The 14174-nt window shown below is 31.9% G+C and overlaps 1 protein-coding gene across 3 annotated transcripts in view; it reads right to left on the bottom strand.

Annotated features, from left to right (window-relative positions):
- Positions 1-14174, bottom strand: part of Kctd3 (potassium channel tetramerization domain containing 3) — a 50609-nt gene that overhangs the window by 2209 nt on the left and 34226 nt on the right. For 2 of the 3 annotated variants that reach the window (XM_005334966.5, XM_078022825.1), the window contains exons 13-17: positions 12947-13117; positions 9285-9440; positions 3936-4032; positions 797-981; positions 577-715 (exon numbers count right to left, since the gene is read on the bottom strand). In XM_005334966.5, coding sequence (XP_005335023.1) covers positions 577-715; positions 797-981; positions 3936-4032; positions 9285-9440; positions 12947-13117 — 748 coding nt within the window. The remainder of the gene's footprint in view (positions 1-576; positions 716-796; positions 982-3935; positions 4033-9284; positions 9441-12946; positions 13118-14174) is intronic. The other variant, XM_021732993.3, reaches the window with a different exon arrangement.

The raw sequence follows: 14174 nt of genomic DNA, 5'->3' as shown, positions 1-14174 counted from the left end.
ATTCAGTTCTTCATATTTCAAAACATTCTGTTAATATGGGAAGAAAAAACAGGGCATACTATATCATTGTATTGAAATACATAATGTCTAAAATATAAGATTATACAAGGTAATATAATCACTTTTGATAAATATTGTCCTGAAACAAGAATAAAAACTCTATATACTAAGCAAGGTGAGATAGGATTTTCCTATTTTCTTTGAGTGAAATCTTAATTACACAATGGGCATTCAAACTGGCAGCAATTCACAAAGTAAATTAAAAGGCAAAAAGTGGTGGCTGGAGTTAGAATGCAGAGGTAGAATGCATGCTTAGTACTAAGCATGAAGCCCTGGGTTCAATCCTCAGCCATAAAACAAACAAAACCCCCAAAACCAAAAAGAAAAAGAAAGAAAAAACTGGTTTCATATGAAAAGAACCAGACAATGCCCAATGCATATAAAGAAATTTGCTAAAATAGAAAAAAAGAATATTAACAAAGTCTGCACTGCTTTATAAATATGGCTTTTAGAACAACTATGTGATTATGTCAGTTAATTTTCCCCAAAACAATCATACCCATATCTTTAACTTACCTAGAATTTGATTCTCGAAGGCGGCTATGCTGAACCACAGAAGTTGCTGGACTAATATTAGGTGTAGCACAGCGAGATGTACTGAGATCACATTGATCTAGTAATTTGAGTAGTTCTTCTTCAGTTGGACCACCTACATCTTAGGAAAGCAAACAATCATTATAATCTCTGATGTTAAAAGCTTGCCCAGTGACAAACTTCTTTCCATGTGGGAACCTACCCTTATCTTCACTTTTATTAACCATATCCATAGCAGTGGTCAGATCCCACATTTGAATGCTGCCATTTGTATGGCCTGTGAACAAGTAGCGCCTTGGCCTTGAGCCCATCCTACTGGATCCCTCACATTCTCTCACTGTAAATGAGGATATTGTAGTACAGTCAACAGCTTGGATCTCACATATTCTGCAAAAGACATTGTACAGTTATAACCGGGGGAAGAAATAGCATCTTAACAGTTAAGATGTTCTGTTCTTATTTGCAAAGATACAGTTGAGTACATAGAGGTCAAAGAAAGTCAACATGAAGAAAATTCAAGTTTTGTTCCTTTGACACTAGAGAAAACAATGTATAAACTAACTGAAAAAAAGCAATACCTTAGGTTAAAAAAACAGAGCTTTGATGAGAATGAACAATTCTTTAAAAAGAAGCTGTGAAAAAAGAAAGAAAGCAAGCATGATAGAAAAGATCTTTTTCAAGTCATTAAAATTTATATGCAAATTTTAAAAATCTGAAACCAGGAAAACTACACCTCTCTATAGAGACAGAGATAGCCAATGTTGTATTCTCCATTAAGACACTCCTTATCAAAGAAGTTTTATAGCCATTTATTGATTTTCAAAAAGGATAAAAGAGCCTGAAATGGAACAATTATTATCCACTCTGACAAATGAGGAAACCAAAGGCTAATGTGAGCAAAGGATTTTTCCCAAAGCCATAACTGTTAGAAGAATTATAATTCAGTGAATTATTTATCTCAGTTTACTTCATAACAGTGTTTGAGACACGTATTTAAAAAAAGAAAGAAACAAACAATTAGCACCAAGCAAATGTAAGGTGAAAATTAAGGAGGAAGAGGAAATACCATCCAAATAAATATAAGAAACATAGTAGGAACAGAACGTGAAGCTTAGATCAATTTTCTAGTAGGCAAGGCAAAAGGGGGCGGGGTGGGGTGGGGGGAGGGATGGAAATTCCTACATGCCCATATACAAGGTGAAACAGGCTATGCTAGTCTCACTCCTGATCTCAAGGAAAATGCTTTTTTCACCACTGAGTCTGAGGTTTGAAACAATTATTTCCTAGACATTATTAGATTAAGGAATTTCTCTCTTTTGGTTTAATTAATAGAATGGTTTTTATTTATTTATTTTTAGTTGTTAGATGGACACAATACCTTTATTTATTTATTTTTTAAGTGGTGCTGATCGAACCCAGTGCTTCACGAGTAAGTCTTGTGCTCTACCACTGAGCTACAACCCCAGTAGAATTTTTAAAAATCATAAATGTGGGCTGGGAATGTGGCTCAAGCAGTAGCGCGCTCGCCTTGCATATGTGCGTACTGGGTTCGATCCTCAGCACCACATACAAACAAAGATGTTTTGTCTGCTGAAAACTAAAAAATAAATATTAAAAAAATTCTCTCTCTCTCTTTAAAAAAAAATCATAAATGAGTGTGTAATTGTCAAATGTTTTTTCTATTATCAAGATAACTTTTCTTAATACTGTTAACAAGGTGAATAACATGTATTTTTAATAATATTTGTAAATTGATTCTTTTAAAGCTAGATTTTTGTCTTATGTTTAAAATAAACACATCAACATTTATATATGCATGAAAATACAAATGATTTTGCTTTTTTTTGTATAGGATAGACTCCTTAGGATATGTCTTCAAATTTTTCTACAAGTATTTCCTTTCAATTTACTTTTCCCTGTTTATAATCCCAATTCTCTTTAAATAGCACACTTTGGTTTAAAAAAGCTTCATAAAGGGCTGGTCTTCTATTTGATTCTACAAAATAACTTCTGCTTGTTATTTTAATAACTATAGGACTTCCTTTGGAATGATACACTTAAAAATAAATAAAATTTGTTTTATCATGCAAAAATTGTAGTTGATTACATACTGTCTGAAATAACAGAAGAGGGTGATGTGAAAAATTAATATAGAGATATACTACATTATCAGAGCATAATAGTTTAATAAACATTTGGCAGCTTCTTCAATAAATATGCACTGAACACCAAATCACAGTGATTTATAACATGCTGAAAAAAGGCAACCAAGAAATTTTAAAAACATCAATACCATAAGTAACATTAAAAAGAAAACTAATAATGTGCTTAATGACTCTTGAAGAGGAATTTTAGTTTCTTCACTTGTTTAACATGCAAAAAATAGTTTTTAAAGAAATGCCAATCTGACATTACAAATAATATTTTAAAGGAAATAAAATTTCAGGAAGAGAAAAATTTCTATTGAACAACTATTATAGTAAGGGATTATGCAAGATATTTCACATTTTTTGACTCATTTTACCTTGTCACGTTAAATAGTTGAACCTTATTTTGTAAAGAAACCAAGGCTAAGAAAAACAAAGTAACTTAAGCTTATAGCCAATGAAAGGAGTGCCAAAATTAGAATTTTATTCATCTGTCTGTATCAAATTCACTCTTCTTCACTTAATGTTTGAATAGAAATTTCTGAAGATGAAATCAGAATATTGCCAGTGTCATATAATGATAAGAGCAGCATTCTCATTGTGCAAGTCAGGAGGTAAATACATAAAGGCAGCATTCTTGTTCTCATGGAGACAATTTCTTTCTATATTCAAGTAGAAGGGGGGAAATGCTATAAAATACAAAATGAAATGGGTGCTAAATGGTAAGCTGTGCCAAGATTATGCAAATTATAATTATTATTGATCAAGGTTTAACTGCTTTATCATTTTTATTCTACAAGGGAACACTATCAGAAAACCTGTAATATATTTTGATATAATGTATGCAATCTGTGATGAGATGGGAAGTATTTACATTCTAGAGTGTTTGTTTTCTTAAGAAAAAACTGAATATTTTTAAGAAAAAATAGTTATTTTTAGACATGAAAGAAGTTTACTGTGTCCCTTTTTTTATTGTATCACTAGTTCTTCCTACCTGTCCACAGCATCTGTAAAAATCTTAATGAATCTTAGAGAGTACGTGCTAAGTAAATTGTTTTAATGTTAATTTATAATAATAATGAGATAATGAATAGATGTCTCTCAATTTTTCTATTGCACTCTTTCATCAATATAATGAATTATGCCATGCATTCTGTAAGATAGCATTTCTTCATCTTTAGAGTAAAGTATTACCTTTTCCCAGTAGATGAAAGTCTTACAAATAGTTTGTTAGTGATGGGAACAACTTTCTGGATAAACACCTGTTGATCATCTCGTTCTCCAAAAGGCCCTTGGTCATACAACAGAAAATGTCAAAAGAAGTTAATTAGAATGTAATTTAATTTTACAATAGGAACATTAATATTAATACCCCTCTACCAAAAAGAATTTCTCACACTATTAGTTTAGCATTGAGTTTCAAGTCAAAATCAGACACAAAAATGCAACGATTCAAGCACTTTAACTTGCATTAACAATTTTAGAATACACAATAATTCAAAATTATATTTTATGCACTAACACTATAAAAGCTGAAGGCAATAGTCTGAATAAAGAGCCACATTAAATAGCACTAGAAGGAGAGCTGTTAAAATATTTACTATCTTTGGGGATGTGCTTAGATTCTTTTAACTTAAAAAGGGAATATGGAGGTATAGATCAGAGGTAGAATGAATACACCCTCAGCATGTACAAGGTCCTGGATTTGATCCCTAGCACTAAAACAACAACAGCCCCCACCTTACCCCCAAAAAGGGGGAGAGAATGTACAAAGTCAGTCACTTCATGTATTCATTTTACTTTTCTGAAAAGCCAACATGCAAAAATCAAAAACATAATTCTGTTTAATGCCACTAAACAGAAACAACTTCACAGAGTAATTGGTAAGCTAAAACAGACATCAGCAGCAAAGTGTAATATGAAATCTACTGCAGGTTGAGTATCCCTATACAAAATGCTTGGAACTAGAAGTGTTTCAAATTTTGGATTTTTTCAGATTTTGGAAATTTGCATATATACAACAATGAGCTATTTTTGGGTTGGAACCCAAGTCTAAATATGAAATTTGTGTTCCACATACACCTTATACACTAAAGGAAATACTATATAATATTGCTAATAATTCTGTACATGAAATAAAGTCTCATGGTATAGGATTTTCTACTTTTCATGTTGGGGCTCCAAAAGTTTTGGATACTGAAGCATTTGGGATTTAGATTTTTGGAATAGGTACGCACAATCTAATAAAGACAGATTCAATTATTTTCACTTTATTGTACTGAGCAAGGCAGGTACGTACCTATTATATTTTAGAAAGATTCTGAACAACAACAAGAAAACTGTTAATATGCAAAACTTAACGATACAATTTTAATAAATGTCTTTCTATTATACTCATTAGCTAAAGTACCAATTTATTTTCATATGAAGCATATGATAAACAACAAAAATTTTAAAGACAATAATCCAAATTATCTCATATGAATCATGCCTATTTAATAAATGTAACATCTTTATGAGTAGTACTTTATTTTGCTTACTATGTGCCATAGTGTAAGTGCTTTATTCATCAAGTACTAATTCACCCTAATAATCATAATAACCATGTAAAGAAGGTCATATTATTATCACCATTTTACAGATGAGAAAAGTAAAGCACCAAGAGACTAGCTCACCAGAGGTCTCATAGGTCCTATGGGATAGAGCGTGTTATGATCTGGATGTGAGTTGTCCCCCAAAAGCTCACATGTGAGACAATGCACAACAGTTCAGAGGAAAAAATGATTGGATTCTAAGAATCTTAACCCAATCAGTGATTTAATCCCCTGATAGGGATTAATTGAGTGGTAACTAAAGTGGTGGGGTGTGGCTGAAAGAGGTGGAATTGGGGCATGGCTTTGAGTATATATTTGTATCTGGCAAGTAAAGTCTCTCTCTCCCCTTCCTGATCACCCTGATGTGAGCTACTTCCCTCTGCCACACTCTTTCTGCCATGGTGTTTAGCCTCACTACAAGCCCCAAGAAATGAAGCTGGCCTTCTCTGGACTAAGACCTCTGAAACCATGAGCCCTCAAGTAAACCTTTCCTCCTCTACAGTTGTTCTGGTCAGATCCTTTTAGTCACAAAATCAAAAAAGCTCAATAAAACAGAGCTTGAACTCCGAGGAGCCCAAGCTATATGGTTCCAGTTTGGCTCTTCACTAACCTATGCAGTTGCTGAATTATTGGAGAACCTTCTGATGACTAATTCTATTGGGAATGATAGTCCTGAATAACTGTTAGCAAAGTCAAAATAGTAAAATAGTAATGATGAATAAAATACGTAGGACTGAGAAGATTATGGAACTGTATCTTCACTCCCCTTAAACTTTATATTCACATTAAATGCTCCCATAACCTAACTCTTCATACCTTAATCATCTGATGACCTCAACCAATATATAGATTCTCCAAACTCTTCCTTGGAACACAAAATAAGCTCATATCTTTTCTATTTTTGGTGGGGAGACAGGAAAAGGAATCAAAACTGAGCTCTAAACTCCCTACTTGCCTTTTAATTTTTTTATTTCATGGTCAACTCCAATATCTACTAATCCACTACCCACTGCAACCTAGATGTTACCCATAGCATTCTCAACTGTGTTCCACTGTTCTGTTTGTCTATCCCTTACATTATTTATTTATTAATTTTAAGTATAAGAAGAAATAAAAATCTCTCTGCCCCCTTTATTTTAGTGGGCTTTAAAGTTAATTCACAGGATTGTTTGTTATTTTTATATTCACATTACACTTGTTTTCCCTGAACAATCCCTACCAGAGCTTTCACTGCTTATTATTATTTAGTACTGAGGATTGAACCCAGGGGTGTTTAACCATTGAGCCTTATCCCCAGCCATTCTTTTTTTATTTAGAAACAGGGTCTTACTGAGTTGCTAAGTGCCTTGCTAAGTTGCTGAGGCTCACTTTGAACTCTCAATCCTCCTGCTTCAGCCTCCCAAGCCACCAGGATTATAGGCATGCACCACCAACCCCAGCTTCACTAATTCTTAAATGCTGATGACTCATAAATATAATTTCCAGTAAGGTCTCTTACCCTCATCCCTTCATATCATGGAATATCCACAGACACCACTGCTCAAAATATATCATCTGAATTCACCTTCCTTTTCAAAATAAGCCCCACTTTCTATATTTCTTTATTTCAGTTAATATAATTCGGTTACTTCATTTCCCAAGTAAGACCCCTGAGTCAGCTTAGACTCCAACCTCTCTTGAACTTACCACCTATGATCAATCACCACCATGTCCATTAGTTCTTTTTTTAAAATATATTTTTAGTTGTCAATGAACTTTTATTTATTTATATGTTGTGCTGAGAATCGAACCTAGTGCCTCATACATGCCAGGCAAGTGCTCTACCACTGAGCCATAACCCCAGCCTGCCCTTCAGTTCTTACTGAATGAGTTCTTTTTTGATAACTAATAATGGGTGCCTTGCGTCACTGTTCTCTAAGCCTTCTTGGACATGCACATGAAAAATGAACTATAACACTAATTAGGTATCACTGTCAAAATTCTTCAAAAGCTCCCCATTACTTATAAAGATAAAATCTAAATTCCTAAGTTTATTGTACAGAAAAGTCTTCCATTATGTGGCGTTTGCCTATCAACCCAGTCTTATCCCTATATTCTATAATCCAGCACTTAATGACCTTTTTGACATTTTCCAAACTTTCCAGGTTCTCTGGGCCTGTGTTCTTTTAACATGTTCTTTTTATTCTAGCATAAATGTTCCAACTCTAGAATCTCCAAAATCCAACAAAAACCTACTCATGCTCCATGTGTCAGTTCAAGCACTAAAATCTTGCTAAAGTGTTCTTTATGAATGTTAGTTTTCATCAATGCTAAGTAGGGATAATATCTACTTCATATTATTGTCAAGAAGATTAAATATACTGTTGCTATCTCTGCTGAGTGCTTTTAGCTCCCTGCCCTTAAGCATAATTGCACAAAATGTGATTGTTTTCTTTTTATTCCCACTGCAAGTACTATGGATTGATTTTCACTATACTGTATTTTTTTAGATTCCTAATGCCTGGAGAAAAACTACTAAATAATCACTTGTTGGATGAAAAAAATACAAACTTCCAGTTCCCAGCAACATGTAGGGACATAAGATCACACAGCAATTGCTAAAACTGAGGCAATGAACATTATTTTTACTAAATATACTAAGACTGAGGTAGTACAATTGTTTTAAAGCATTTTGAAATCTTTACTATGGGAACATATTCGTAAATTTCCAGTATATGTAATATTCATAGAAAATCAATTCTAATGTACTCCTTTTTATCATAATTTTCACTTACATAAAATAACTGGAAAGGTATATTAGGTAACCAATAGCTTCTAGAGAACTATTGTAGGAATAGTAAGATACAATTACACATATGGGAGATTCTTTCAAATGAGCCCTTGTGGGAAATAATCTGTCTCCATGATGACTCTGTATATGTATTTGTGTGTATGTGAGTTCTCATTCATACTATGTATAGTATAGAGACAAACACGATTAACTTTGCATGCCTTTTACTGAAATCAGAGCATCAATGAAGACATAATACATTGTTTCCTAATGAATATTATAATGCCATCAAAATAACTGATTATTTTAAAATATCAGCCTTTTTCTAGCTTCAAATTTTATTTTCAGATCAAATAAAAATATTAAAAGTTTTTGATGGTCATCATTATATAAAATACATGTACGAAGATATAAATTTGGTGTCAACATACCTTATATACAAACAGAGATATGATAAATTGTGGTATAATGTGTATTAAGAATTATAATGCAAAAAAAAGAGTATAATGGCAAAATTTGGCATGAACATACGTTATATACAGAGTTCTGAAAAATTGTGCTGTAAATGGATAATAATGGATGTAATGCATTCCAATATTGTCATGTTTCTAAGAAATAAATTTAAAAAAATAAAAAGTTTCATGTATGTACAAAATAAATTTTAAAAATAAAAAATAAAAAAGTTTTAATATCAAGAATGGAGGCTAAAATAAAAATATTAAGTTTGAAATGTACACAGATATTATAGTTTTAATTATAAACAAAAGTTGCTAGCATTTGAAGATGACATAAAGTGAGGAAACACTAATAAGATAAAAAATTTGCTCTTAACTTTTTTTTTTAATTTTAGTTTTAGATGGACATAATAACTTTATTAATTTTTTTTTATGTGGGCTGAGGATCAAACTCAGTGCCTCACACATGTCAGGCAAGCACTCCACTACTGAGCCCCAGCCCCAGCCCATCTTATATAATTTTTTAAACAATGAAAAAATACTTCAATATTATAAATGAATTCACAGAATCTAATGAGAAAAATGCACTAAAACTATTTTGAGTTTCAAAATTGAAATAAAAAATTCATATTTAAAATTTACTTTTAGATTTTACTATAGTTCATATATTTCTTCTAAACTATCCACATAATATTTGAAAATTCCCCCAAATAACCTAACTTACCTATGTCATTTCCAGAGGAATAGCTACCATGACTTTCTGTCTCCTCCAGAGACAATATCTTGAATGATGCTAAAGGAGTGGAACCTGGCTGAGTAGAGATCATTCCTCTGAATCGTGTTACTGTCCATGTGCGGACATGATTATTATCTGCACAGACTAGAAGAGAAAAAGAACACAAAATGGTTACAAAGTACAGATTATAAGGGCAGTACCAAAATCACTTTTTTAAACACATTTAAGCTTTTCAATATGATCTACATTAAATAGATCTTAGTACATTTTAAGTAGCAAATGACATATTTATCATAGAATTATACTCAAATTGTACCTAGCCGAAAAAGGTACAAATACAAGGTAGATCATTAAATATATGGATTCTTATAAAAATAGACTATAAGGTTTAAATATAGGAAAGGTTAAAGAAATGTATACATAAGAGAAAAAATACTGATTATCCAAGAAAATACTGATTAGCCTATTCTTTGGTCAAACTACAGAGTTAACAGTTGCTTAGCTTATTTTTTAAAACTTAGAAACTGTTTCTGCTAATATTACTCAAATGTTAAATAGTCTAGATAAAGAGTTATATAAAAATTATTATTAAAAATGATATTTGTCAAATATAGGAAGAGGAGCTATATATTGCCTACTCACAGTTATATAAAGGAACATCAAAATTCTATATTAGAGCTCAGCATTATTTTTGAGAGTGTGCTTTAAGAAACTTGTTCCAATTAGTCTGTTTTTTGAATTTAAATACTATTCAATGGATATGTAATGAGATATTTCCTAGTCTATCTCCATTTTTTTTTGTCTGAATAGGTACTCTATTGCTTACATTTTTTGGTATGCCTTTGTAAAAAAAATACTAATTTTCCATTTATAATGATTTTCAAAAATTTGTTAATGTTACAATGAGCTACAAACTCATCAGTAAACGCTTATAAAATATCCCAAACTTCTTCCATATACACATACCATTTCCTACTGGTTTCTTATAAAATGACATTCCTTATGAAATATCAGTTATGTATTTTAAAGCACAGTTTAGAAAAATGATCTAGTTTTAGCAAACAGCAACAAGTAACTTCTGATTATTTTTTATTCTGATGTAACAAAATTCTCATTTCTCAGAGCATTTTTCTGATAAAAAAAAAAAGAAACATTTAGTTTCAGACTGTTTGATCAGTTACATGGGGAAAAAAATTCCTGATTTTCACTATTAAGTTTACTGGGATTCAGAAAAATAAATACCTTTGGCTGACTCAATTGAGTTGTAAGGACAATTTTGTTAATATTAATTAAGTAAAATTTTTTATTTCAGAAAGAAAGTGATTACATTTACACTGATATCCACCAGGTGGCAGAAAAACATAAATATGAATACAAGAAGAACTCAAGATTTTTGAGTAAACTAGATAATTTTCTTGACTAGCCAATTTAAATTTCAAAACCACATGAAATTTTCATGTTAAAATACAAATTATAACAAGCAGTTCTTTAGCATCACATCCTACAATAACATTACAACCACCAAAATAACAGCAACTGCTACTATCTCTAAGCATTGTCATTTAAATATCACAACTACTGACAAAATAGTCTGTATTCTCACAGAATTAAATTGCCTTATTTTATGCATCTGTTTATGCACATGTGCCAAGGACTGTGCTGAGAAAAGGTGAGAGAACAAAAGTTCCTACAGGTAGAACTTCCTTTCTTGAAGAGGGAAAGAGGTGTAAAATGAACACATAAATGATCAAATGTTAAATCTACAAAGAAAACAAACTATTAGAGAAAGTTACTGTTGATAGAGGTTTAGCTGATTTGTACTGGTGGCCAATGAACCCTCACTGAGGAGGTATTTGAAATGAGACCTGAGTAACAAGAAAGTGGCCAAAACATTATCCTGAAGCAAAACATTTCAAATACAATGAATAAAGAACAAAAATTCTAAAACATCTTTAGGAAACAGAAAGGTCTTGGGCAAGAGAAACATAGGTGGGGAATTAGGAAGCAACCTAATAGGTAAATAGGATCTAGAATAGGAAAAGCCACATAGGCAATGGTAGAAATTTAAATTTATTTTTAAATACAATAGGAAGCCATTGGATATCAGGTCTGGATTATATTTCTAAGAGATATTTCTGCCTACTGTGTGGAATATGTACCATAGAGAGGCAAGATAAAAACATGTAAGAGTTGACAAGCTGCTACAATAACCTAAGGAAAAATGATAAGGATGTGAATCACTAGACTGGTAGCAACAAAAAACCATCATATTTGTGACACATGATGCAGCAAAACCAATATAATTTATTGTTGAATTGCATGTACATGATGGAAAACATGAAAGAAAAATCAAGAGCAGTTCCTATATTTTTTAAAATAAATGAATAGATAATAATATTTTAATACTTGTATGGTTTTTTGAATCAGCAGCTAATCAATCATTAAAATGTTCTGTTTTATCTAGTTTCAATTTGAGATGCCTATTTAACGTAATCCAGTGATACAGACACTAGGTACACAAATTTCCACTCCCTGGATGACCACAAGTCAAAGAAGTATGGGGTAACTGTCAATATACATAATAATTACTACTCAAATCAGCAGATAAGTAAAACAAAAATCCTCCAGGGAAATCCAACATTTAGCAATTGGACAAAAGAGAAACCAGCTCCCCAGTGGGGCAGGTGAGTATCAGATGAGTATTGCTTTATGAAAGCCTGAAGTAGAGACTGTTTTAGGAAGGCCTACTTACACCCCAAGCAATCAGACATGTGTGTTCATTTATTCATCCATGGACAAGATTTTGGCTCCACTTGGTGTTTGATCATACAGAGAAAAACGTATCACCTTTTAGACATTCTTAAATAAACAAACACATTATGGGAAAATGTTCATAAAAATTTTAAGTTGGACAGGAATTGTTGTACAAAAGAGGTAAATGTTAGACTCCTCTAAAAAGCAAACTCGACTGATATACCTAAGACATTATTCAAGAAGTTTTTTTAGAAATCTATTGTATACAACGAATTTCTTAAGGGAACTTTACTTTGTGATCAAAAAGTAGTACTAGTTAAACAACAAAATTAGTATCCAATTTTCATATACGTAGGATCCAAATATGTGACTATATAAAATCATTTAAATTTTTACGGCTATAAGGAGCCACAAACCCACAAAAATATTATTTTTTAAATAATCTTTTTATACAATCTACTAATTCTCAATATTTTTATGATGATCAAATAGTAAAATAGACATCTAAATCTACTTTAGCATTATACTGGTTGATAAGATAATCAACCAAATTTATATTAAAAATTAAACTTATAAAGCTTCTAAGTAAAAAAATTCAACAGGGTTATAAATATTTTCAAATAAAATATAACAGAAGAACAAAATATTAGAACAGAGAATAAATAAGAGATAAGATAGCTCCTAAATCTGTATATCCTACAACCAGGCAAAGTCAAAGAAATCTAAAAACAGTCATAACATTTCTCAGTTATTAAACTTTTCTACCATTTCTTTTACTATATTTTCCTCACATAAAATTCTGCTAATAGTCTTAGTTTGTAAGAGTATAGAAAATAACGCACAGGGCAAAGTTCACAAGGGGGAAATGCTTATTGGTACTAACAGAATCACTTTACCAGATACAAGATGCTTCTCTGACAGCATGATTTTTGTAACAGGGCTTCGGTGAACTGTGAAAGTCTGAAAAAGCTGAGGACCCGACCCAACTGTCTCTGGGTGCTGTACAATCACTCGTACTGCTCCAGAACTTGTACCATAGGCGATCTCAATCCAGTTACCACTGACACCTACACAAAGTCAAAAGTCAACAGGTGGTATATTAGGCAAAAATAAAAAGAAAGTTACCCTTGCAAAGTTCCCTGTGATATCAGATGCAGAATAGGATTCAGAGCTTATGTGCAAAATCCACTCAAAGAAATCTTAAGACATCTCTGCCATCTTAAAATCAATATTTTCTTTACAAATCGTTTCTAACACTTGCTCCAAGATAAATTGCTCACCTCTTCCCTTGTACTATACATTAGATTCTATCATGGTAATAACACACTAATCCCACACTTTTTTTCATGTGTACCTGAGTCTATTCCTTATTGTTAAGAGATTGAATCATAATCATTGTTTTGTCACCTTAAAGAGTGAATGAAACACAGAAGGTACTCAATACATGTTTAAAGAATTAGTAAGTCTGCAATGCCAAGACTGCCACTAAAACAATATTCCATATAACTTCTCACCTAGAATGAACATCACTTTTACTTGTCACAATACTGAATCATTCTTGAATAATCAAGTATTAAATATACTACTTAATACTTAATAGTTTCAAAACATTAGACTATGGAATAAATACACTCATTATATTTCTTATATCATACTGCTTCTTCTAATGATGTAAGGTTCAGCTATGGTCTTCTTCTTTTTTTTTTTTTTTTTAAATAAGTGCCAGACTCCATCAAGAATTTAAAGATGGAGCTCAGTGACCTATATTTTTAAAAAGATTCACAGATGGAGAATCTATTAGCTACACTAGCAATTCTTTCTGTATTACCTAAAAACACATGGGAAGCACTTCATCTGATCTAAAAGATGACTGACTCCATTTTCATGCTGTTAAAAGTACTCTGGCCACCACAAAAGTGCTTTGATTTATAAAACTTTCCTAGTTTTATCTCTACTTATAAATTAGATTGGGGGGGACCCACACCCCATTCTATTATTTCTAGAGAAGGAGCAGGAAAACTTTCCATCAAAGGACAAATAGAAAATACTTTAAATTTTGCATGCCATACTGACTCTGTTACAACCTCTCAACTCTCATTGAGACAGAAAAGCAACCATAGACAA

The sequence above is a fragment of the Ictidomys tridecemlineatus genome, chromosome 10 (genome assembly GCF_052094955.1).
Source record: "Ictidomys tridecemlineatus isolate mIctTri1 chromosome 10, mIctTri1.hap1, whole genome shotgun sequence".
Lineage (NCBI taxonomy): Eukaryota > Metazoa > Chordata > Mammalia > Rodentia > Sciuridae > Ictidomys > Ictidomys tridecemlineatus.
The sequence above is the reverse complement of the archived record's forward strand: the minus strand, read 5'-3'. Positions and strand labels throughout refer to the sequence as shown.